The sequence below is a fragment of the Dreissena polymorpha genome, chromosome 12 (assembly GCF_020536995.1).
Source record: "Dreissena polymorpha isolate Duluth1 chromosome 12, UMN_Dpol_1.0, whole genome shotgun sequence".
NCBI lineage: Eukaryota > Metazoa > Mollusca > Bivalvia > Myida > Dreissenidae > Dreissena > Dreissena polymorpha.
The window spans coordinates 72,523,036-72,550,429 of NC_068366.1; the positions used below are offsets into that span (position 1 = coordinate 72,523,036).

General features: G+C 34.4%; 1 protein-coding gene across 1 annotated transcript in view; it reads right to left on the reverse strand.

The window, feature by feature from the left end:
* The window catches only part of LOC127854136 (programmed cell death 6-interacting protein-like), a 55,456-nt gene extending 37,507 nt beyond the window's left edge, over positions 1–17,949 (reverse strand). Inside the window, 4 exon segments of the mRNA XM_052389139.1 lie at positions 3,624–3,751; positions 7,830–7,899; positions 9,563–9,617; positions 17,724–17,949. Coding sequence (XP_052245099.1) covers positions 3,624–3,751; positions 7,830–7,899; positions 9,563–9,617; positions 17,724–17,926 — 456 coding nt within the window. The 5' untranslated portion in view covers positions 17,927–17,949.
* Positions 17,950–27,394: the final 9,445 nt, after the last annotated feature.

Here is a 27,394-nt window from a genome sequence, read left to right on the forward strand (position 1 = left end):
CTAAATCCTTACAAGTTTGGAAAGAATAGGATGAAAAATTTGGACTTCATTGCATAAACACCATTTTCTCAATTCAAGGGGAGGTAATTCTGTACTTCATGGACCAATAATGCTCATGTTTTGTAGGGTTCGTGTCCTTATTGATATAAAGACACTGTGCAAATTTGGAAAGGATCGGACAAAAAATGTGGAAGATTTTTGAAAGTTTTCACAAAATAGGCAAAAACGAATAAACATGCAAAGTTCAACGAGCTCCTGCGGCCATGTTTTTTGACGAATCAAATTTCTTTGAACAACTTTTTCAGGGGAGCCTTCAAAGGTCATCCCTGTGAAATTTTTTGAAAATCTAATGAGCGGTTTCTGACAAGAAGATTTTTTAAGGTTTTTACCATATATGGTCATGGCGGCCATCTTGGTTATGTGATCAAATTTTTTTTAACAATTCTTTTGTCCCATGACCTAGGGATGCTCCACATGAAATTAAGTTGAAATTGGCTCAATGGTTTAGAAGAAGAAGATGTTTACAAATTGTTTACAGACAGACAGACGGACGGACGGACGCCGGACACTGAGTGATCACAATAGCTCACCTCGAGCTATCGCTCAGGTGAGCTAAAAAACAGGAACATATGATCTGGCAGAATGGAAGTCTTAAAACACTAAATTTGTTCTTGACAACTTAAACAAGAAACCGTCGGAGACGGGTGATGCTCCCCAAAGTTTTTTTTTGTCACAATATTGCACAATATATTCAGATAAAAGGAAACGTCTAGTAGTTGGGGGGACAAGGATTGCACTATATGTTCAGTTAATGGAAAATTTCAAAGGGCCATAACTCTGTGAACAAGAGATGTGTTTGTCAGAAACACAATGCCCCCTAATGCGCCACTTTGAATTATTTTTTTGACCTTTGACCTTGAAGGATGACCTTGACCTTTCACCACTCAAAATGTGCAGCTCCATGAGATACACATGCATGCCAAATATCAAGTTGCTATCTTCAATAATGCAAAAGTTATGACCAAGGTTTTAAGTTTTGGTTAAAGTTTTGGGACACACACACACACACACATACAATGACAGACAGGCCAAAAACAAATTCCCCAATCTTTTGATCCAGTGGCATAAAAAAATTGACCTTTGACCTTGAAGGATGACCTTGTCCTTGAACTTCCACCACTCAAAATGTGCAGCTTCATGAGAACGCCGCTTTGAAATTATTATTTTTTGACCTTTGACCTTGAAGGATGATCTTGACCTTTAACTTCCACCACTCAAAATGTGCAGCTCCATGAGATACACATGCATGTCAAATATCAAGTTGCTATGTTCAATATTGCAAAAGTTATGAAGAAGGTTAAAGTTTTGGTTAAAGTTTTGAATTTTTATATTGACCTTTGACCTTGAAGGATGACATTGACCTTGACCTTTCACCACTCAAAATGTGCAGCTTCATGAGAAACACATGCATGCCAAATATCAAATTGCTACATTCAATACTGTGAAACCATTATTAATCGTCAGGCATTAATTTTCAAAAATTTCGTCAGTCGACCGATCGGCGAATTTAAGATCCTTACGATCAATCATGCTCTATGTTTGAACAAAAACAAACACTAAGTTGAACAATATTTTAAAACTTTACCGTAGACATGAGGCATTAAATTTCAACATAATCCATGCACACATTCACTGCTGTTTCGTAATCAAGATTAATCCGGTTTTGACACAAAGGGATGTAGATTACACAAGGTACTTAACTGACACGTTACACTTCTTTAAAACGCGTGTGCAGTACAGCTGTATCGAATGCGTTGACTTCGTTTATGTAGAATGGTAATGAATTAGCGCTAATTGTTTATAACTTTATTACCCATTAGGTGCATTGTGTTTTTCAGGGGTGTTGCATATTAGCCATCACGCAGCGAATGCCGATGAAAGACAGAAACCAAATGAAAAGATGACGATGTGTGATCAACATGCGTATTTATCACAAATTAATAAAGAATATTTTAATTGCTGTTTGTTGTTTGATTGTTTGCGTTTAACCACACTTATTACTATTTTAGATGCATCAATTTATTTATTTTTAAATTATTGACATTATTGATTTATATACCGGTAGTTTACTTTTTAAGAACAAACACACACACAGAGTTTATAATTTTAATGTTGATATCAGAATAAAAAAGCATTTTATTTGAATAAAAAACACTTCACAAACTGAAACCTCTATCGTATAACACAAACAGTTTTAAAACGGTATCGACAGCATTTTAATAAAAATCATACCAACTAGAACACATACCCAAGAAAATAAACAAAAGTGACTAGTTTGATTTGCTTGCAAAAACATACTTCATTTCATTTAGAGAGCAAAAAAACAGGAAACAACATTGTTTCATCAACACAACATGGACAATTGTTTTTAAATCGGTCCAGCTTTAAGACTAATTGGCAATTGGCTTCGTTGTTACAAACACTCGTTAACGGTTATTTGATCCCACTTGTCCGCTAATCATAACAATAAACGTGTGAATGGCATACATTAAGAGGGTCCATTACTGTCCCTTGATAACAAAAGACTAGTTAATTGGCATGTGACAAACAGGCCCCACCTCCTGCAGTGATTCTCAAGTGTGTTCCCGCATTCGTACCACGATTTTTCGCAACTGCGATTGATCGCGAATATGTATTACACACAAATCGGATAGTGACTGACGCATTTTTTTTTAAATTCAAAATCAGAAATCGGCGAATTTAAGTGCTGACGAAATCGTCATTTTTATAAAAATGACGAAATTTTGTGCTGTCAAAAATAAATGGTTTCACAGTATTGCAAAAGTTATGAAGAAGGTTATAGTTTTGGTTAAAGTTTTGAATTTTTATATTGACCTTTGACCTTGAAGGATGACGTTGACCTTTCACCACTCAAAATGTGCAGCTCCATGAGATACACATGCATGTCAAATATCAAGTTGCTACGTTCAATATTGCAAAAGTTATGAAGAAGGTTAAAGTTTTGGTTAAAGTTTTGGAACACATATATTTAACCTTTTACCTTGAAGGATGACCTTAACATTGACCTTTCACGTCGCTACGATTGACATTGACCTTTCACTATCAAGTTGCTACGTACAATATTGCAAAAGTTATGAAGAAGGTTAAAGTTTTGGTTAAAGTTTTGGGACACACACACATACAATGACAGACAGGCCAAAAACAATATACCCCGATCTTTCGATCCGGGGGCATAAAAATCATCCTGCCAAGAACCGGCTTATAATATGCACATCTCCTCTTGGTAGTGAAGCTTCCCATAAAGTTTTGAATTTTGGTCATTAATTGCAGAGAAATAACCCGGACAAAAATTGTGCACAGACAGACGGACGGACCAACACAAGCACGGACAGACGAAGCGGCGACTATATGCTCATCTCAAAAAAAAATTGGGGGAGCATAAAAATTATTTCACATAACTTAACCATCGCATATTAACTGATCTCTTGTAATAAATTAACAGGTATAAAACCAATTTCAAGTAAAACAGCTATGTTTTTTCCAATGAATAGGACTTTCACGCAGGAAATGGTTGGAAAAAAAATACAAGATACTTTTTCTACCTGAAAATATTTTGCTGATGTCTTGAGTCCTTCGTCACTCTCATGATTATGTACTTCCGCAATCTGCGTCATCAATGCTGCAATGTTGTACAGCAGACATATCTTCTCATAGGCACCAGATGCCAGCGCTGTAACATTTAGACAACATGCAATATCTCTCATCTAACCAGACTGCTCTTAAATAATACAGACACAGGTGTTTTTCTGTCTATTTTGGGAAAAGGAGTCTGACCAAATTGGGCATTTTTTATCGACAAAATTGTCCATTTTGGGAATTTTTGCTTTGATGAAACGGATCATTTTGGGAAAACATTGTGAATTTATAATGCGAGGTTTAACAAATAAATTTGTTTTTATTTGTTATTTTGACCTTAAATGCAGGTAAGCATCAGATGAGTAAGTTTGGTTTGTGTGAATGTGCTGTGAAATGGGGAGCACAGCAGGTTCATGGTGCTGAATCCTCGCTCAACCACATTAGTGCTTGTTGGTATGATACACATCAGGTGGACAAGTTGGAACATTAAAAATCTAATAATCATAAGTCATAAGACACTTCTTTCCAAAAAAAGGAAAAAATTTGTTTTTTGGAAATTGGGAATTTTTGTTATAATTTCGGTTTGGGATCAGGTCCGTTTGCATTGGGAATGCCTCCAATTTCCAGAGGCGCAGACAGTGCTGAAAAACCCCTGAGAAACAGATTCGCTTATCAATAAAAACTGTCACTTTTTATCAGGTATCATCACGTATTGATATTTTTAAAACAATGATTTCATCTAATATATAATTTCAAATAACTGCTTCGATATCATGCAAAAGCTTAATGGTTTATGGACAGAACATCAATTTAGGTGACAATGCATAGTAATATACCCCTGCATTTGCAAAGGGGGCATAATTATTATTGTAGTGTATTGTCAAGTAAGCAAAGGAATCAAATACAATACAAATTGTAATAAAGTATTATAGTATAAGAACAAGAAGAAGTCCATGAAAATTTAATCGACAGCTGACTTTTGAAATCTAGAACTCTTTATGATCAAGGTTCTGGGTTTGCAAAGATGACAATAATTCCGACTTAACCTTTTTTATTTTATATAAAATCAATAAGTCGAAGATTAAATTAAACAAGAGGGCCTGAAAGGCCTAAAGTCGCTCACCTAGGATAACAAGATATTATTGGGACAAATCTTCTGACCAAGTTTCACGAACTGGCCTCTAGAATCTTAACAAGGTTTTACTATAGCCATATAAGGAAAAATGCCCCGCCCCCTGGCAGCCATGTTTTTCAACCAACTGGCATCATGTTTGAACTCGTCCAAGATATGATCGGGATGAATCTTCTGATCAAGTTTCATGAAGATCAGACAGTAAATGTGGCCTCTAGAGTATTAACAAGATTTTACTATATCCATATAAGGAAAAATGCCCCGCCCCTTGGAAGCCTTTTTTTTTCAAGCAAACATAATTATTTTCGAAAGCATCCAAGATATCATTGAGACCAATCTTCTGACCAAATTTCATAAAGATTGGACAATAAATGTAGCCTCTAGAGTGTTAACAAGGTTTTACTATAGCCATACATGTAATAGCCATATAAGGAAAAATGCCCCACCCCTGGTGGCCATGTTTTTAAAGCAACCAAAACCATTTTCGAACTCATCCAAGACATCATTGGGACAAATCTTCTGACCAAGTTTCATGATGATCAGAAAATAAATGTAACCTCTAGACTGTTAACATGGTTTTACTATAGTCATATAAGGAAAATAGCCCTGCCCCCGTGGTGGCCATGTTTTTCAACCAACCGGCATCATTTTTGAACTTGTCCAAGATATTATTGGGATGAATCTTCTGACCGAGTTTCATGAAGATCGCACTATAAATGTGGCCTCTAGAGTGTTAACAAGATTTTACTATAGCCTTATATAGCCATATAAGGAAAAATGCCCCGCCCCTTGGTAGCCATGTTTTTCAAGCAAAGGTAACCATTTTCCAACTCATCCAAGCAATCCTTAATACAAATCTTCTGACCATATTTCATCAAGATTGGACAATAAATGTGGCCTCTAGAGTGTTAACAAGGTTTTACTATATATAGCCATAAAAGGAAAAATGCCCCGCCCCCTGGCGGCCATGTTTTTAAACCAACCGGCATCATTTTCGAACTCGTCTAAGATATTATTGGGATAAATCTTCTGACAAAGTTTCATGAAGATTGGACAATAAATGTGGCCTCTAGAGTGTTAACAAGATTTTACTATAGCCATATAAGGAAAAATGCCCCGCCCCTTGGCAGCCATGTTTTTGAAGCAAAGGTTAACATTTCTGAACTCATCCAAGATATCAGTGGGACAAATCTTCTGAGCAAGTTTCATGATGATTGGAAAATAAATGTGGCCTCTAGAGTGTTAACAAGGTTTTACAATAGCCATATAAGGAAAAATGTCCCGCCCCCTGGCGGCCATGTTTTTCAACCAACCGGCATCATTTGCGAACTCATCCAAGATATTATTGGGATGAATCTTCTGACCAAGTTTTATGAAGATCAGACAATAAATGTGGCCTCTAGAGTGTTAAAAAGATTTTACTATAGCCATATATAGCCATATAAGGAAAAATGCCCAGCCCCTTGGCAGCCATTTTTTACAAGCAAACGTAACCATTTTCGAACTCATCCAAGACATCATTGGGACAAATCTTCTGACCAAGTTTCATGATGATCAGAAAATAAATGTAACCTCTAGAGTGTTAACATGGTTTTACTATAGTCATATAAGGAAAATAGCCCTGCCCCCGTGGTGGCCATGTTTTTCAACCAACCGGCATCATTTTTGAACTTGTCCAAGATATTATTGGGATGAATCTTCTGACCGAGTTTCATGAAGATCGCACTATAAATGTGGCCTCTAGAGTGTTAACAAGATTTTACTATAGCCTTATATAGCCATATAAGGAAAAATGCCCCGCCCCTTGGTAGCCATGTTTTTCAAGCAAAGGTAACCATTTTCCAACTCATCCAAGCAATCCTTAATACAAATCTTCTGACCATATTTCATCAAGATTGGACAATAAATGTGGCCTCTAGAGTGTTAACAAGGTTTTACTATATATAGCCATATAAGGAAAAATGCCCCGCCCCCTGGCGGCCATGTTTTTAAACCAACCGGCATCATTTTCGAACTCGTCTAAGATATTATTGGGATAAATCTTCTGACAAAGTTTCATGAAGATTGGACAATAAATGTGGCCTCTAGAGTGTTAACAAGATTTTACTATAGCCATATAAGGAAAAATGCCCCGCCCCTTGGCAGCCATGTTTTTGAAGCAAAGGTTAACATTTCTGAACTCATCCAAGATATCAGTGGGACAAATCTTCTGAGCAAGTTTCATGATGATTGGAAAATAAATGTGGCCTCTAGAGTGTTAACAAGGTTTTACAATGGCCATATAAGGAAAAATGTCCCGCCCCCTGGCGGCCATGTTTTTCAACCAACCGGCATCATTTGCGAACTCATCCAAGATATTATTGGGATGAATCTTCTGACCAAGTTTAATGAAGATCAGACAATAAATGTGGCCTCTAGAGTGTTAAAAAGATTTTACTATAGCCATATATAGCCATATAAGGAAAAATGCCCAGCCCCTTGGCAGCCATTTTTTACAAGCAAACGTAACCATTTTCGAACTCATCCAAGATATCATTGAAACCAATCTTCTGACCAAATTTCATGAACATTGAACAATAAAAGTGGCCTCTAGAGAGTTAACAAGGCAAATGTTGACGCCGCATAACGCACACTGCATGACGGACAAAAAGCTATCACAAAAGCTCACCATGAGCACGTTGTGCTCAGGTGAGCTAAAAAAATGTCTATGTTGTGTTTTGTCCCAATAAATATTTGTACATGAATTGCTTTACTCAAAGTGTTGACACCTCTTGCAAGATGTACAAGGCTTAATTCAATTTCATCAAATATCAACAAATCATTGAAAATTTGAATGGCTGATAGATATATGATTCATTTTTTATATACTGGTAATGATATATTGAACATTGAAACTAAAAATGTCCATATTTTTATGTAAAACTAGGGATATCTCACAGTTATTTCTGAACTTCAAGCTATTTTGAGAAATCATAGATCAGCAGTATTACAAACTCAATACAGATACATAGACACAAAATAAAATGTTTACAATTCTTACACAATGTATTCTTCCCAACAAAGAAGGATCCTTTGTCAAATGCATCTCTCCACTTGAATTGGACCCTAATCTGTAAACAAATCAACAAAATATGATTGTTATAAAACAGGAGAACAATTGATTGTATACCTTTATCACAATAGTTTTGCTTACAAAGATAATATGAATGCAGCACAAAGTACATTTACTGTTTTCAGATATCAAAATTTCATCATTCATGCAATGTCTACTTTGAAACTAGTGATATTATTGGGTCTGTTTTCTTACAAGTACAACTTTAATTGACTTGTTCATAGATGGTTAAAATGACAATTTTCAAACTGTTTGTCACAGATTAAAACAAGATGTGTTTGTGAAACACAATGTCCCCCTATATGACGTTTGACCTTGAAGGATGACCTTGACCCTTCACCACTCAAAATGTGCAGCTCCTTGAGATACACACGCATTTCAAATATAAAATTGCTAGCTCAATATTGCAGAAGTGACATTACATGAGCAATTTTGACCCATATATTTGACCTTGAAGGATGACCTTGACCTTTCACCACTCAAAATGTGCAGCTCCATGAGATACACATGCATGCCAAATATCAAGTTGCTATCTTCAATATTGCAAAAGTATTCATAAAATAAGCGATTTAGGCCACATATATTTGACCTCTGACCTTAAAGAATGACCTTTACCTTTCACCACTCAAAATGTGCAGCTCCATGAGATACACATGAATGCCAAATATCAAGTTGCTATCTTCAATATTGCAAAAGTTTTCATAAAATAAGCGATTTGGGCCACATATATTTGACCTCTGACCTTGAAGGATGACCTTGACCTTTCACCACTCAAAATGTGCAGCTTCATGAGATACACATGCATGCCAAATATGAAGTTGCTATCTTTAATAAAGCAAAAGTTATTGCAAAATGTTAAAGTTGGCGCAAACCAACCAACCAACCAAGCAACAGACCAACCAACGGACAGGGCAAAAACAATATGTCCCCCACTACTATAGTGGGGGACATAAAAACACACTTACATAAGGGAATGAAATAACACTAATGACATAGACACATAACAAAAATACACTTTATGAGTGATCAATCGTCACTTGTAATTATGCAATTATCAATTGATACAAACGCAAAACGATTGAATAATTTGGAGTGTTTCTGTTGTAACCAATCCACGTACTTTGGACAAACATGGATCAATTATATAAAATACAAAAAATTCAACATATATAGAAAAAGTTCGATAGTTGAGTGGTTAAGGAAAAAGCCTTTTAATCCAAAGGTCACTGGTTTAAGGTCATGTTCTTTCATTATAACATTCTACCTGTTTTATTATTCAGGGGGCCATGTTATTCCTCTGTTTACATTAATAAATTGAAAACATTTAATAACGAACTTAAAGAGTCAAAACTCTGTGACTAATTTTCTTTTATGAGAATGGGTTTCACAACTGCACATAAAAGCACATTTGAAAGTGATATTTTATTTCTCAGATGTAATTTTTGAAACAAAGGAGGAAAACTGTACCCACAAAACTTGGCTTATTACATAATTCAGTGTAAACTGACAACATCTAGTCACATCAATTACTCCTCCAAACATCATTGCAAATAATGTAACTGTTCATTTCATATATGTTATGTTTGCTCAATCAGATTATTAAGATATCACAAGCAAATATTTAAGCTAGCTACATTAGTTTACCTGCAGCACATATTTACCTGATTTTCTGATATTGGAAGCTTGTTCTCAATAGCTGTTAACTGATCGTAATACCTAAAAGAAGTAAATGTGAATTGAAAACCTTAAAATAAATCATCACAAGTAAGTAATGGCAGTCTACTATTCTGGGTTAATTATATCATACATCAACATATAACCAATTATTATATATCATTTTGCAAACAATCACAAAAATATATTACAACACAACATGATTGATTTACGTTTGCCTTACTTTTGAGCATGTTAATCTCTTGAAAAGATTTCAGGTGATTATATGCCTTATGAATGTATCATTTTCAATTTAGAATTTAACTGGTTCTTTAGACTTTAAGTGAAAAATAATTAAATACAGAAACCAATATCAGAAGAGTAATAATTACAAGAGCATCATTTATTTTGGAAAAAAAACAACAACATAATGATTTTGTTTTTGTTTTGCCAAACAAAGGAAGTCATTATCAACAAATATATAACCATTATGCCAAAACAATTCTGGGCAATCTACTTGTTAAATATGCAAGAAAACTTCTATTGCTTCCAATATCAATACATTCTTTGTAATAAAAAGTTCACAAATGAATGAAATGATGCAAATTCTCGTTTGAAGCTCAAATCTATAAAAAAAATCCATATTGAAATAAAATTCCCAATTCAACTTCTAAACTTTTTGGAATCTTTTACCCTATGTGTGCATCATCTTGCTGGTTCTTAAGTAAGTCTTACTCAATAGTTACCCTAACAATTTTATTTATTTATTTTTTATGAAAAATAACAAATTTGGACCACTTTTCAAACAATTGTGATATTCATTCAATTTTGTGTCTTTAATTACTTATATTTCAAGTGTTACAAACTTTATTTATTGGTGCTTTTGATGGCATGTCAGATGTTTGTTTATTAGAGTAGGATTTAATATGAGTGGTATTGAACCAATTTACAGTGGGAATACCCGATGTGATAATAAATAAGAATGAATTTCTATGGTGTTGTATTTGTAGTGACAAGTGTACAGTTAAAACTTAGTTTTTCATTTCAAATTAGAAATTATGAAATAAAGTAATCAGATATGATTGTCTGTTCAATCAAACAAGCAATATATTAACATAGTGTTGAGACGTTAATTATTTCCTTTAGTATTGCAATAATACCAGTTTCAGGGTATAAAATTAATTTGTAAATTATTATTTTTATTCATAATGCAATAATACAATACAGACCACAAGTTTTCCCCCAAAAACGCGCTCCCTTCGCGTTTTTTTTTCTGCTAGAGAGTGTTTACGAGGAGTTGGAAAGCGAGGTGAACTGGCTAAAATGCTCCGCATTCCGCCGAGTTCGCTTACACCTGCGGCGTGTATAACTTTAGCCTAGTCGGTAAATGCAGACAATTTACGTTCTTATCAGCGATCGCCCCACAACACGGCGTTAGCAGTGTGCTACTGGGAATGCCAAAAATAAAAACATTGTAATTAAAACTTGTTTAAATACTGTGGCATATAAAACAAGAGCACCACATAACGGGTGCCTCGCTTGGCTGCGAAAGCTTGTCAGAATTTAAAAAAAAAATATATTTCTTTTAAGAGGTCACAGTGACCTTGACCTTTGACCTTGTGACCCAAAAATGGGTGTGGCATGTAGAACTCATCAAGGTGCATGTACATAATTTATGAAGTTTCAAAGTTGTAGGTGGAAGCACTATGTCCTATGATGTTAGAGGCAAAGTTAAAGTTTTATATTAGAGGTCACAGTGACCTTGACCTTTGACCTAGTGACCCAAAAATGGGTGTGGCGTGTAGAAGTTAGAACTCACCAAGGTGCATTAACATATGAAGTTTCAAAGTTTTAGGTGAAAGCACTTTAATTTTAGAGCCAATGTAAAGGTTTTAGCGAAGAGGCTATGACAATACCTCGGAGTTTTCTCCGCAAACAGCCGAGCTAATAAAGATAATTGTATAGAAAATTAATACGTATAAAAATTATGTTTTTTAATTCACAGGTACGTCTACAATATGAATGAATATACGACATGTCAAGCGTTTTGACAAATTAATATTTAAATCATAACACATATAACACAAGAATAAATGTTCCGTAAAATTTCCAAATGAGAATAATAATTAGTAATCCGAAACACACTATGATTATTAATGTTAAAGGGGCCTTTTCACAGATTTTGGCATTTTTTAACTTATTCATTAAATGCTTTATATTGATAAATATAAACATTGGATCGTAAAAGCTTCAGTAAAAAATGAAGAATAAAATCAAAAAAAGGAAAAGAACATTGCCCGGAGCAGGTTTCGAACCAGTGACCCCTGGAGTCCTGCCAGAGTCCTGAAGTAAAAACGCTTTAGCCTACTGAGCTATTCCGCCGAGTACACTTAGTAACGTATTTTATACCTTATATAAGCAATCTTCGTAGTTTCACAAAATTTAACGACAAAAACAGAACTCTCCGAATTATTCAATCGTTTCGCGTTGCAACGCTTTATAATTTTGAGGTTTTAAAATCGTCAAAAGATGCATATTATGACTATATTATACCATGGTAAATGTTCAGTATTACTGTTTCCTCACAAATATCATAACTAAAACGAAAATTTGCAAATCTGAAACAACTTTTTTCATTTTTGTCAATTTACCAAAGCGTGAAAAGATCCCTTTAACACAACGTTTACAAATGCTTCCAGTATACAGTCATCATGTATATTTCCCGACAAAAGCACTCAAAAATTATGCTGCAATGAACGTGCGTGTATTGATTTTTTTATACAAACTTTGTAGCGCAGAGAACTCTGTTGATTTCGGTTATACGTTTCTTTGGTATTTTTTAACAAAATTATATCGCAAATAAGTTTATATCTCCTCCGGAATAATTTCAAATCGAACACGCCGAATCTTTATCTTTACTGTATTTTAGTAGAGTAATTGTTTTAACAGTAATTGTACTGTAAACTGATTAAAGAAGACATCTGGGCGGAACTGGATTAAGTGTTTGACGTTATGAAAACACGAAAAGCATGTCTACTGACCTATTGTGTAGACTGCAGTCTGCTGTGTTTTGACAAAAGCAGGGGTTTTTCTGCCTATTTTAGGAAAAGGAGTCTGACCAAATTGGGAATTTTTTATAGACAAAATTGTCTATTTTGGGAATTTTTGCTTCGATGAAACAGCTCATTTTGGGAAAAACATTGTGAATTTATCATGCTTAAAGCAAGACAATACGATTTTGTCAAATATTTACAAATTATATAAAATGTCTAAAACACTTATTATACATATGTTTCAATATAAATTAAAATACAAGTTGAGAAGAACATGTGTCAAAAAATGCAAAGTAAGCCAGATATTTAATTCTGAATCGAAAATGACTGTACAGTCGAACTCGCCAGCATGTATATCATGCCTGTACGGTGTGAATCTAAATTTAGTTTAACGGATCATTTAAATTTCCTTGAACAATATCTATTCATACAACACACGAACACTAACTTCGATCCTAATAAAAAGACGAATATTTCAGTTATATCTTCTTTACGATCCGCTCGGGGCGCTAATTTGTCTTTGCTGCATTTTATGAAATTCGTCTGCCGTGTATAATTGTTCTTGCCAATTTTGTGTTATTGTAACATATTTTGTATCAATATATCGTCGCTATCGTTCTCAAACCTCGTAGCTGTAAAATGCCAACTTTTCAGGAGAGAGAAAAAAACGACAATTCGTCCTGATAGGAAACCTCGTAGTTGCAAATAAACAAAATTATAAAAACGTTTTTGTCAAATTTGTCCAAACAAAACGACGTACGTATAGGTGAAATGGCATCGCTACGACTTTTCGCCGGGAAAAATGCCAACAATCATTCTACAACATTTCGTCACATGGCTTTTTCAAGGGCTCTGATTGGTGTAGCATATAGCTACAAGATATAGCACAAAACACGCGCCAGACTTAATATATTTGGAAAAGACGAAAAAAATATTTTGAAAATTTTGGAGCTACGAGGTTTGAGAACGACAGCGACGATATTACAATTTAACACATATAAAAATCGTATAGTCTCGCTTTAAATAAGTCAGAGGTTTAACAAATAATTTGTTTTTATTTGTTATTTTGACATTTAATGCAGGTAAGCATCAGATGAGTCAGTTTGGTTTGTGTGAATGTGCTGTGAAATGGAAAGCACAGCAGGTTCATGGTAATGAATCCTTGCTCAACCACAGCAGTGCTTGTTGGTATGATACACATCAGCTGGACAAGTTGGAACATTAAAAATTTAATAATCATAAGTCACTTCTTCCTATAAAAAAAATATATATAAAAAAAAAAATTATGGAAATTGGGCATTTTTGTTATAATTTTGGTCTGGCATCAAGTCCGTTTGCATTGGGAATGCCTCCATTTTCCGGATGCGCAGACAGTGCTGAAAAAAACCTGAAAAGGGATTAACATGTGTGAATATCACTCTGCCGATTTGGTCCATAATTACTGGTAAACATTGTTTTGAATGTCAACGCAACTAGAATACAAATGTGAATATTTAATGCAACTATCAACTCAATAGTTACCACCTTCTTTTAGCAATCAATGAAATAACCTACCTACAAAGAGAAAAGAAATGCAGTAGCGATTAGAGAATTGACTTTGTTTTGACAATTAAAACCATTCCTTATGCATTCGTTGAACGTGTTTACCTGAGTAAGTTTTGCCTTCAGACAGGAAGCGGCTTTCCTTTGATAACGTCAAACTGTCAATTCACACAGATTTGCAAGACTTTTAATAGGGTCCTCAGTCATTTGTTTACATGTTCAGTATAGAAAAAACACCTGCTAACATGAAAACTTTGGATTAAATTAACAAAATAAAAACACTGTTGAAAACTGTGATTATATTTATTGGTAAGTATCAGTTTAAAGACATTTTGTTTGTGGTAAATCAACGAGTTTTCTATACAACAACAACTACTTCTACAACCACGTGGGGAGCAATCTATCTTGGTTGGTTTTATAATTGTATTTATTATATATATATATATATATATATATATATATATATATATATATATATATATATATATATATATATATTATTACATGTACTTGCAATAAATGTAATTTTATTTGAAAATCAGGAAGTCAAACAAAGTTAAATTGATTGTTATCTCGTTAAACACGGAGATTCCACCGCATTGCCAACGCCAAGGGCCGCTGCGTCAGCTTATCAATTTTGCCGATCTTTAACTGCGGAGTCCCAAATCATGCAAACGTCGTGTATCGGGGGATTTTCTTTTTCTCCCTTGGAGATACTGCCTGTGCAGTAGCGAGGGAAATTGGCGAAAACGCGTGGACTGTACTGTACTAGTTTCAAGTTATACATGTAAAATGCATACAATTAATTTATCACCATTCCATTAAAAAACTTTGAGGTATACCTTTGTTAATAGGATTTATTCTACATCATTATTCCAAAACATGTACTAATAATGAATATTAAGTTATTACAGAATCATGTGTTCGCCTCTTTGCTGATGACACTGCCATCTATCTAACAGTGACATCCGAGGCGGACTGTCAAAGTTTACAAGACGATCTCAGTAAACTAGAGAAATGGGAAGAGCTATGGGACATGGAGTTTAACCCTGGCAAGTGTCAGGTTTTCCATGTCACACGGAATCGTAAGCCCATTGCGCACCAATACAAGCTTCATGGTCAAATCCTATCCCCAGTTAAGGACGCAAAATACCTTGGTGTTGACATTTGCCATGATTTAAGTTGGAACACACATATCTCCAGGATCACAACAAATGCAAACAAAACATTAGGTCTCCTCAAACGTAACATCAAGACAAAACATGAAAAGGTCAAATCACTATCCTATCAAACACTAGTACGTCCCCAACTTGAATATGCTTCCCCCATATGGTCACCACACACTCAGGTCAACAAACACAACATAGAAATGATTCAGCGGCGAGCAGTCAGATGGGTAAAAAATGACTACTCCCATTACACCAGTGTCACACAACTTCAAAATACACTCAACTGGCGCACCCTTGAGAACAGATGCATAGATGCCAAACTCGTCCTTTTCTACAAAGTCTACCACCATCTTGTGGCAATATCCCTCCCATCTTATCTTGAAGCCCCAACCAGGTTAAACAGACACATGCATCCCCTCAGTCTTCGTCAAGTCCATACAGGTTACGATTACTTTAAGTACTCTTTCTTCCCCCACACCACAGTATTGTGGAACAGGTTACCCCACCCCGTCGCAATGCTGCCTGACCGTGAGAGCTTCAAGCAGGCAGTCTAGGTTGGCGCTAAGGAAAAAAACTTAGTCGCCAAATCTAGGGGGGTCCGGCGGCATGCCCCCCCCCCCACCCCCGGATTTTTTTTTGATCCTAGATTGTCTGTGGTGCGTTTTGGGGCTATTTTCTGAGCAAAATTAAGACTATTTGTTTCTGAAATTAGCTCTTTTTGCTTGAAAAGTTTTCTTTGCTGGTGAGCCACTTGCTGACATTTTGCAGCCAATTTATTTGTTTACATAGACACCAGTGGCGTAGTGATAATGATACACTAACACCGTTAAACAGTTTTCGGTACATGTGGTATTTAGGTTTTAAACCACTAAAGCAGCCCGCCCGTCTCGGAAGTAATTATACGACATTTTATAAAATCCAAACATTTTTTTTTTGTTTTTGAAGAAATGCGTTAGAAATAACTAAGTCAGCATGAGACCGCCATTGCACGTCAAAAACCGTGAGACTCACGACGAAACCGTGAACCTTGACAGGTATAGACGTTTCTGATTCTGCATTCACGTCTGCACTATTTTAGACGTCCTCCGATCGCGAACCTAACATTTGGTCATTTCCTGAGTTTACATTATTCTGTCCGCTTTCTTTTCTAAAGAATTGTGTTAATTTTATGTTGCTTCGACTTTCCATTTTCGCTCGCAGCATCCATTTTTCCCAGAATCTGCAACTCACTTTCTAAATCGGTCTTTCAAGTCGCATAGCGACCGTAAAGGGAAGTAACTCTTATCTACTTTTTTAGCCAAACAAAATCGTTGTGTCTTGGGAAATTAGTTTATAGTGGCTATGTCAATGCCATAACTCCGCCCATCTGATTAAACGACAATTCCATACTGGTCGATTCGATAACGTTGAATCATAAATTCATAACATCTATAGCATAGGTCATACACGGCACGCTTCAATGATTCAGTCATCGCGTAAATAGCCAAGTAACCCAAATGTTAAAAAAGTCTGGTCGCAGTGTAAAGCTTGACCAATTAAGACATTAGCCATGTGGATTATCGACCTAGGCGGTCGTCATTATCCCCTGGGGCCTTTCCGGTAAGGATGTTATCTGTGTAATCTTAGCGATGTTTCTGGCGATTGATACGGCCTGAAAACAGGCATTTAGAGTGTGCATTTGTAAAGCATAGGGTCTCTTTTTTCTCAATCGCCAATTTCATGAAAATCTTATTTTTAATCGCCAGCTAGGAATTGTAATCGCCAATGGCGATTTCGGCGATCGGTAACGCTAACGTAGCGCAGTAGCCCAACTTAGCCACTAAACCCATGGGAATTGCTTTTATCCATTTTTTTTATCCCTTGTATACTATATGACTTTTAAATCTCTTAACAACCTAACAACACTATCCTTATTATTGTACAAATTCTTAATTTGCTGAAAGATACCTTTCTCAGCTTTTACTCTTTTACTTTACTAACAGCCAACGCGCACCCTGCCCATAATACTCGCGAGAGGCGTGAGGCAGTACTATGAGATAGATAGATAGATGTGATTATTGTTAATACATCTTCAAAATATTTTAAAATAACTTGGTAAATTAGATTAAACAAACAATGATTAAAAAACACAATCAAGTTTCAATTTTAACATTCTTAATTTTACTGTCACTCTATTTGAATTATTAAAATACTTTTCTAAGATATCATTTGTATGCCTTAAGGATAAACCGAAAGTAAAACTCATTTCGTTGAAAATGTTAGCGATTCTTTAGCTAAAGAAACTTCAGCGTACAGTTTATATAGTATTGACAGACCTGTCGCGCCAGTCAAAAATCATAAAAAGCGACATTTAAAGTTATGGAAGCCAGAACTAGCGATTCTTAGTCTTACCCCACCCATTTTACCTGTACAAAACTTCCAACGCTGATTCATGTTTGTCCACTGACTTCGTGATTGTCAGATTTCTGAGTTTACTAAATTCACTTATGGCTGTGTTATAATCATCCGGATTTGCAGAACTAAAAGTGTTTTGTATAAAGCTTCTAAATGGTTTAACAATATCAACTTCGTATGTTTGTTTTAGCGGAACTGCTATAAACGTCGCCATCTTGAAAAATGTAAATCACATGGTACGCTGTTACTATTTATAGACAAAATGGTTTGAGTCAAAAGCACATGTGGATTGGTAACATTTCGGGATACGTCAGAGTGCGCTAAACAAACAAGATTATCAGATGATTGAAATATTGCGAAATTGAACATGGAAAAGCATATACTTAATTAAAAGTTGTTGATTGTTTACAAAGTAAATATGGATGTTGAATTAAAATAGTTATATTGTATTATTTTTTTTTATTTGTCGTTAATTCTATATAACGGTACATAAACATTGTTAAGACTAATCAAAGTATATTTGAAGAACATGCGGCGTTTACAAAGAATTTGTCGAGTTCTTGTGCATGATTTCGTGTATAGGCACGAATCTGTAAAAAATCAACCACACATACGTATAAGACTATTAATACTGTATCATAATGTAAAACAATCGCTGTACTAGTCATCTATAAGAGTTTCAATGTGGGATAACATATATATATTAATTCGATGACCAATTGTTCCGTTACCCATTCTGTTTTCTTGTGGAGCATTCTTAAATTAACGATATGCTTAAACATTTTGATCACATAGATATAAGATCTGCTCCGTTGGAACGAAATAGTTTTGTCTGTCCCGTTAGCGCAGTGAAAATTACATTAGCTGTACACCTATATGTTATCCGGGTTAATTCATCCCCGTTCCCGGAAGCATGTGAGTTTGGTTGTTGGCCACCATAAAGGACAAGTGACGTTTTATCCGGGTACTCCGGTTGTCCCCCACAGCACAAGACCACCCCAGGGAAATGATATCTTTTACTATATACTCAATAGCTTGGAATACCAGCTAAGATACTTTAAATAAAATTTGGCGTACCTTCCGCGAGTCTCGTATGGAATTTAGGTAGGAGTGCTGGGTCCTTACAGAAAATGCTTCTTCGGACCCGACCGGAACTACTAAACTTCGAAATACACCCAGTAAGGAGTCACTTTAAATATGCACTGAATTCCGGTTATTATTAAATGTGAGCACTTCATATGGATAGCATTTATGGCGAAAATCGAAACATGCAGAGCGGTAAACTGGAAAAATAACAATATACATTTAAATGCGTACAAGTATATAACATAACAACACATTTTCTACATTGTTGACTAACAGTACGACTGACGCTTTTCAAGCCTGACGATTTGCGTCATTTGCCCTTCCAACGTAGAGATTTTTGTCTTAATAAAGTAACGGCATATCTATTTTTGATAATATACTAATTTTCTCCAAGCTATGTATACCGTTGACCATTTTTAGCTCATACTTAATTAACATAATATTTTTTAATATCTTAAATGCGTTGCAAATGCACTTTGATAATAAGGATAAATATCTGTTGTCATCATGGAATGCATAATATTATAAATTATTTGGCTACTTTTCTAATTCTAAAATTAAGTATTTGCACTCTATCAATGAAATGCGTTCGAAAAAAATATTGGGATTTATGGGTTAACAATAGCTTAAATAAACTACCTGGGTAAGCTGTTTTACTTGGAATGTACTTGTTCTTAAGCATATTAACACGAAGACATGAACAAGTTCAAGTATTTATTTTTTTTTTTTTTTCCAACACATTTTATTTCATGTCCGGTATCAAGTACATATAGAAACACATATGCACACATCTAAGGTCATAATAAGTTATCTGTATACATATAAATGGTGACATACAATGTTGTTATCATACAACAGTGGACAAATCTCTAGTGTACATTTACCTTACAAGAAAAGAAAACTTCAACATAATACACAAATTGAAATATTTTACAAAAAACATATGCATTTCCTTTAAATATTATGCTTTTAAAAGTATTAAAAATACTATGTTGATAATAAGATCGCAGGCAGTACTCCTTTGTTGGCCATTATATATCAAATTTTACAAAAACATATGCATTTCCTCTAAATATTATGCTGTTAACAGAATTAATAATACTATATTAATAACAAGATCACAGGCAGTATTTCTTTGTTGGAGAATATATATCTAATTTAACAAAACATATGCACTTTCTCTCAAATATTATGCTCTTAATAAGAGTGTAAATAATACTATATGTTGATAACAAGATTACAAGATTATATATCCAATTATGAAAAGGAAAAGACACAGGACATTTAAAATTTGCAAAATTAGAGCAAATTGAGGAGAGGCTCTAAATATAAGATAGTTTCATGTAATTTTGTGTTGGGAAAACACTTAAAAAGTATTTATATGAACAGAAGTAAAATAAACAAGGCTATTGTCAAGCAATATTGTCCCCTACCGGCTCCACCATTGTCAGAAATTCCACTATTTTCAGATTTTTTTTTTAATTTGGTTGCCAGAGCAACCACAATTTTTGACGTAGGAACAAAATGAAATGACGTGCATAATGTCCATATTGCCATCTATCCATGTTGCAAGTTTCATGAAAAAATATTAAGAACTTTTAAAGTTATCGCAGGATCCAGAAAACCACCATTTTCAGCAGTTTTTCTAGTCTATTTGTTGCCATAGCAACCAGAATTTTTGACGTAGGAACAAAATGAAATGACGTGCATAATGTCCATATTGCCATCAATCCATGTTTCAAGTTTCATGAAAAAATATTAAGAACTATGAAAGTTATCGCAGGATCCAGAAAAGTGTGACGGACGGACGGACGGACGGACTGACAGACGGACTGACAGACGGAGCGCAAACCATAAGTCCCCTCTGGTGAAACCATTAGGGGACAAAAAATCAAAAAAAACATTTTCCATGTATACCGGAAAATAACTAACGTATTTATAAATTGTAATTGGCAGATAGGATATGCATTTACATATGAAAAAATACATAAAAAAGCAATAATACCTTATCTTAAGTATTTATAAAGCGTAATATGCAGATAGGATATGCATTTTCAGATGAAAAGATGCATAGCAATGCAATAATAGGTGCCTTTAATAATGATTGAAAAAAGCATTTTCCAGAATGTAAACACATATGTATTAAATGTAATAAGCAAATAAAAATTTGCAAAATCAAAAGATTAAAGGAATAGATAAACAAAAATACGTACATGTAAATGTGATTAATGAATCATTGGTCCTTATACCTATAAGATTACCAATTGGTTCTTTGACTTAAAACATAGTATTTGAAGTTGTAAAAAAGACAACAATAACAAAAAATTAAATTTAAATACTCAGTTTGTTCTACAATGGTAGTAAATAATTCCCATTCACTGTCAAAAGATTCTAAATTATTTTTTGAAATTGATATTTTTCTTAAATTTTTCTTAAATTATCATATTCATACTTTATGTAGATTTTGGTTCCTGTAATGTTTGGAATTAATTTGCTCATTTAACACTTGTATAAGTATAGTTTCATAAACAAAATAACATTATTTAGGGCTCTAGCTGCCTTTGTTAAATACCCAAGGAGAAAAGTTTTCTTATTCATGAAAGGAAACAGTTGCTCTGGTAATGTCTCATTAATTAATGCTTTAGATATATGACATTCCCAGAATAAATGTTCTAAATTTTCCTCACTTTGTTTGCAAAAAGAATATAATGGATCATCAGTTATTTTCATTTTGTGCAATAGACTATTTGTTTCAAGTATTCTATGAATTATTATGTATTGGAACCACTGAACCTTTACATCAATTGTTATTAAAAAGGGTAGTTCAAAAATACAATTCCATTCATTTTCATTAATTATGGTATTGAGTTTTATACCCCATTTTGCTTTAACTGAAGGTTGTTCATTGTTTCTTTTTACAATATTGTATAGTCTTTTAGCACCGGATTCCTGTTCTAATATTAGTTGTAATAATGGGGGCAAAAAAGGTTTAATCATGTGTTGGGTGGGACAGGAAAAACAATATTTTTTAACATTTTTTTCTATTGCTCTTATCAACCCTATATAATGTATGTAATTGATTTTCAAATTGTATGTTTCACTCAAATCATCAACAGAAATAAAGGTTCCATTTTTGAATTTATCATACCACCGCATTAATATCTGCCTGATATAACGTTGCCTGATATATTTTTATATAATGGTCAACAGGAATTTCTTATATCAATCAATGTTTGGAGTAACGTGGGATTTGCAATAAAGTCCCCAATTTCTATCAACATGAATCAGGTTCAACAAAACAAACAATTTGATACCAATAACGTACATATTTTATTATAGTTTAAAGTCAAAAATCACAAAAACGTTTATTTTTTAAACACCACCACATCATGCACTACAGAAGTTAAATGACGTAATCAATTGGACAATACATCTTAAATATCGATATAGATATAGAGAATAACAGGTTACTGCCTGATCGTTTTCTAATATCTCAGGCGAGGCTTGGAATAAAATAACGGCGAGGCTTGCCGTTTGATATATTACAAAACGATCAGGCAGTAACCTGTTTTTCTGTTCATCATACCACTGACACCACTCACCGCGTTTTTCAAGAAATAATGAAAAATAATCGCTACGCCTTGGAGCCACTGCATTCGTTTATCGCGTACGAATCTTTCTAAAAATAGCATTGTTCCTCAACACGAAAAGTAGCGCCATTTAATGTAATTTAATAACGCTGTTTCTTTCTCTTTCTTCTTTAATTCTGCAAAAAAACTTTAAGCAGCAATACTTTATTACACAAAAGTGTTGACAGAAGTGCATGAAACAGATGGGGTTGCAGTAGAACATGTTGCCAAGGTTTGAACATCGTTTTTGTGTTTGTTCGGAAATTTCACTGTAATTGGTTATTGACTGTACGTTTTTGTGGTCTGTTATTTGCATGATTTCGGTGGATGCGATATTGGAATCCCTTAGTTTTTGAACAAGGTGTTTTCTAGCACAATGATTACTTATGTTTTTGATTTTTCAAAACCGGCCTCGACTGCCATAGTTTTCAACATCTTGGCAATTTTTTTTTCACCAAGTTTCTGCCGTGATTAAACAGTGATTATAAATACATTTTCCTTGTTTTTGTAACAGATTTTTCTGCTTTGCTTTCAGGCAGTCACGTGTGAGGGAAAATCTGGACCACTGCTCCGGAAGATAGAGTATGGGTACTTTGCTATTTGAAGTTTCCGTCAATGCTTCCCACGATGCTACGCAATATGACAGGCATCGTATTCATCATCATCATTCTTGCGAATGGAGAGCAGATATGTGGCAAGATATTCATCTAGATGGTCGATTGATAAATTGTGGATTGCCTCCGTTTCGCCTTTCTTGGCAAGATAGTTTTTAAACTGAGTGACATCTGCTAGTGTTTTCCGGATAGTGTTTTTGTTATCTTCGGCTTCAATTAATTTTTGTACATTTTCGGTTGTTATTTCTATGGCGTCTGATATGTTTTCACTGTTCTCAGTTTTCGATTTTGTTTCAGTAAGGGATTCTAAATAACTTTTATTTAAATTGACATTTGCATTCGTGATTTCATCAAATGGTTCATTAAACACACTCGGATTTATTCCAAACTGATTGGCAAAGTCTTCCTCAGACATAACAATTCCTCCATTAAACCGTCCTAAACAATGTCAAACTTACCTCCATCCACAAAGTCTGACATGGTAATGTTTATTTATTGTATTTATATATGTTTTTTATGCTTAAGTCCTTATTTTCAAAAGAAATTAGCTTTTAACAAGCCTTATCAAACACAATTCATGTGGCAAAATTGGCAAACTGTAGAAGACGACAAATGCTACCTTAATAATAATTTATTATTTAAAATTATTTCATTATTTAATGCATATTACATTGGGTTTTATTGCGAAGTGTGTTACTATTTTATTTTTTACAATTTTTACTGCTTTTTTTAATGTTTGTTTTATTTGTTTGGTCTGTTTATATTAATTGCTAAACTTTTGCTATAACCTTTGACCTTTGATGTTTGCATATGAAGGCGTGTCAAAAAAGTAGTCCGTTTGTTACATGACGTCATCAGCATGAAGTTATTCATTCTTAATATTTGTAAAATACCTTTTTTCTTTTTTTGTTGTTGTTTATTGGTATCAAATTGTTTGTTTTGATAAATCTGAATCAGTTTTACAATAAAACAAAACATTGTATTTAAGTCTTAGTAGCCTCCACACATGACTGATATATGAACTTCCTGTTGACCGTGATATAAAAAAAGATATCAGGCAACAGGATATCAAGCAGATATCAATGTGGCAGCAGGGGTGGCGAAATCAAATGTCCGAGTTGCCCGAGTCGTACATTTGCTTGTCTGGGCAACTGACTTTTTTCAATTAAGTTGTCCGTGGACAACAAGTTTTTTTAAAAGTCGCGTCCATGTATACAAAAATACATTGTATTAAGGTAGCGCACCCCTTATGGGCACATATCCAAATATAATTTAATTAATTATTTTCCTAATCAGCATCATTTCACTGAACTACATGCAAATTTGTAGGTAGGCTTTCCATGCTTTTTAAAAAAAATATACAGATTTTTTCAAAACCACCCTCACGCTCGGCTTTTGTCCAGTTTATTTTCACCCCTGGGGTATATAAAAGTTCCATAATTCATTCAATTTTCCAAATATGGGCATGCAGTTGGTGCGTACAGATGCAGTAAAGGTGTTTAAAGTTTAAACAAGATGAAATAAGTATTCTTTTACAGACATTTATTTTTTACAATTTTTTATCTATGGAATAGCGCCATGAAATGTAAGTGATTTCAGCCAAGTAAAAATTGGGTCGGTTAAAAACAAAATGTCATAAAATTCAAAATAGTATCATTTAAGTTATATTTTAAACTTATTTTTTTATAGAAACACTATATACAGTGCAACATGCATCATTCGTATTTTCAGCAGTAAGGCCAGAATTTTTTAATAAAATGATTTTCGGACCCGCCGACTCCAATTTTTGACGAAACAAAAAAAAATCTCGATTTTTTTCGGATGCCAAAAGGTGGCTTTTAAACAAGAAACGCTTGCCGGGTTTTAGAAAAAGTTCAAATGAGTTATGAATCATCATAATAAACACAGTTTTAATAACCCACATTAATACGTGAACCTCCTTCATCATGTACATGTGCTGGAATTTACCAACACCTACGCCGTCATTGTTTGTGCAAGAACGCTACAACGCTTTCATCAGCAAAGTCTGCTAATTTCCCAATAATTATGCAACCGTCAAATGAAATCCGGAATGGAATCGATTTGTAAGTAAATATTTTATTATTTCTTTACAATTTTATAAAATTGATAGTATTTAAATGACTAAAACTATTATGAAAGCAATAAGAAAAGAACGATTTTAATTTAACAGATGCTCGAAACGCGAAAACCCATTCATAGGCGCTCGATGTCAATGACAATGTTTTATTTTATTTTTTTTTATTTTTTTTTAGTTACCCTTTGTTTATTATAATGCATACACATACTAAATCAATAAAAACCTTGCGACAAAACGTCTTCTTAAAAAAAGATAGTTCAACTATATACATAGATATTGACAAGGTAAACCACTCGCCATTATCTCAAGCAACGGAAGTGCGTCATTATGCATAATTAAATCGCTGTCACCCCGCTCGCTTATTGAAATGTGCGCGCAAAGTACAGTTTTGATAAATATATATCCCATTTCCTCTTAAGGATTGAATTTTTTGCAAGGAGGTAAGTTTCAATGCAAGAATAAATGCATCCAAATTTATCATTTTTAACTTCCTTCACTATTCTCCTTTAATATTGTTAAAAACTTAATTTTACTCTGACCATCCCAAATATACGGCGGCATAAAGGGGACATAGGAAATATTTTATTTAACTATTTCTATGACGTGCGCACGTCATAGTTATGACGTGCGCACGTCAAGGCTATGACGTGCGCACGTCATAACTATGGCGTGCGCACGTCATAGCTACCGCGTGCGCACGTCAAAGCCTTGACGTGCGCACGTCATAAACAATGACGTGCGCACGTCATATCTATCGCGTGCGCAAGTCATAGCTATGACGTGGGCACGTCATAGCTACGACGTGCGCACGTCATAGAGACTGTCAAATAAAATATTGCCTATGCCCCCTTTATGCAACTCTATGACGTGCGCACGTCATAGCTATGACGTGCGCACGTCATAGAGACTGTTAAGTAAAATATTGCCTATGTCCCCTTTATGCCACCGTACAAATAAAAGTCAGAATAGAAGATTTTATTGAATTTAACATGGTATTGGGTGGGTAAGGTAGTGATATGACCAAGTGATTGAATAATGACACAATAAGTGTTTTCACAATAATAATCTTACCAATTGGTGTTACAATTCTTCTTTTCCAATTTTTCAGGATATTTTCCATTTTAACAATTTTCTCAGTGTAATTTATTTGAAATATTTTTGACAGGTCAACATGAAAATTTATTCAAAGCAGTTTAAAGCTGTTTTGCATCCAATTTAATTTCCATTTTGTTTTTATGGTATAAGAACTATACTTTTGCTTGCCAATCCATACAACATTAGTTTTGTCAAAATTAGCATTAAGACCTGAAATATTTGAAAAATCTTGTATAACAGTTAGTGTTTCATTTAATGATTGTCCGGTACCATCTAATAAAATAGTAGTATCATCAGCAAACTGGGATAACTTATGTTCAATTCCATGTATTGTTATACCTTTTATATTTTTGTTTTCTCTCAATACATGTGACAGAACTTCAGCGCAGAGGATAAAAATATAACATAAGAGGGGATCTCCTTGCCTGCAGCCCCTTTCAATAGGGAAAAAGTTAGACAAGTACCCACACTGGGAAACAGCCGACTTAAAATCTTTATATAAAATCTGAAACCAACGCTTTATGTCAGGACCGAAATTGAAGAAAGAAAGTGCATTTTGTACAAAAGACAACGACAATGAATCGAACGCCTTTTCAAAGTCTATTAGGAGAAGTAAACCTGGGATCTCGTTTACTTCAGTATAGTGCATAATAGTTCAAGTATTCGTTAATATATTTCCCTAAGTTCAAGGTCAAGGTCACAAGGGTCAAAATTTGTGTGCGTATGGAAAGGCCTTGTCCATATACACATGCATACCAAATATGAAGGTTATATCTCAAGGGACATAGAAGTTTAATATGAGCATTTTTCAAAACCTAAACGCAGATTTCGAAACCTAAACGCGGACCCTAACTTCAAGGTCAAGGTCACAGGGGTAAAACTTTTTGTGCGTATGGAAGGGCCTTGTCCATATACACATGCATACCAAATATGAAGGTCATATCTCAAGGGACATAGAAGTTATGAGCATTTTTTCGAAACCTAAACGCAGATTTCGAAACCTAAGCGAGGACCTTAAGTTCAAGATCAAGGTCACAGGGGTAAAAATTGTTGTGCGTATGAGAAGGCCTTGTCCATATACACATGCATACCAAATATGAAGGTTATATCTCAATGGACATAGAAGTTATGAGCATTTTTAGAAACCTAAACGCAGATTT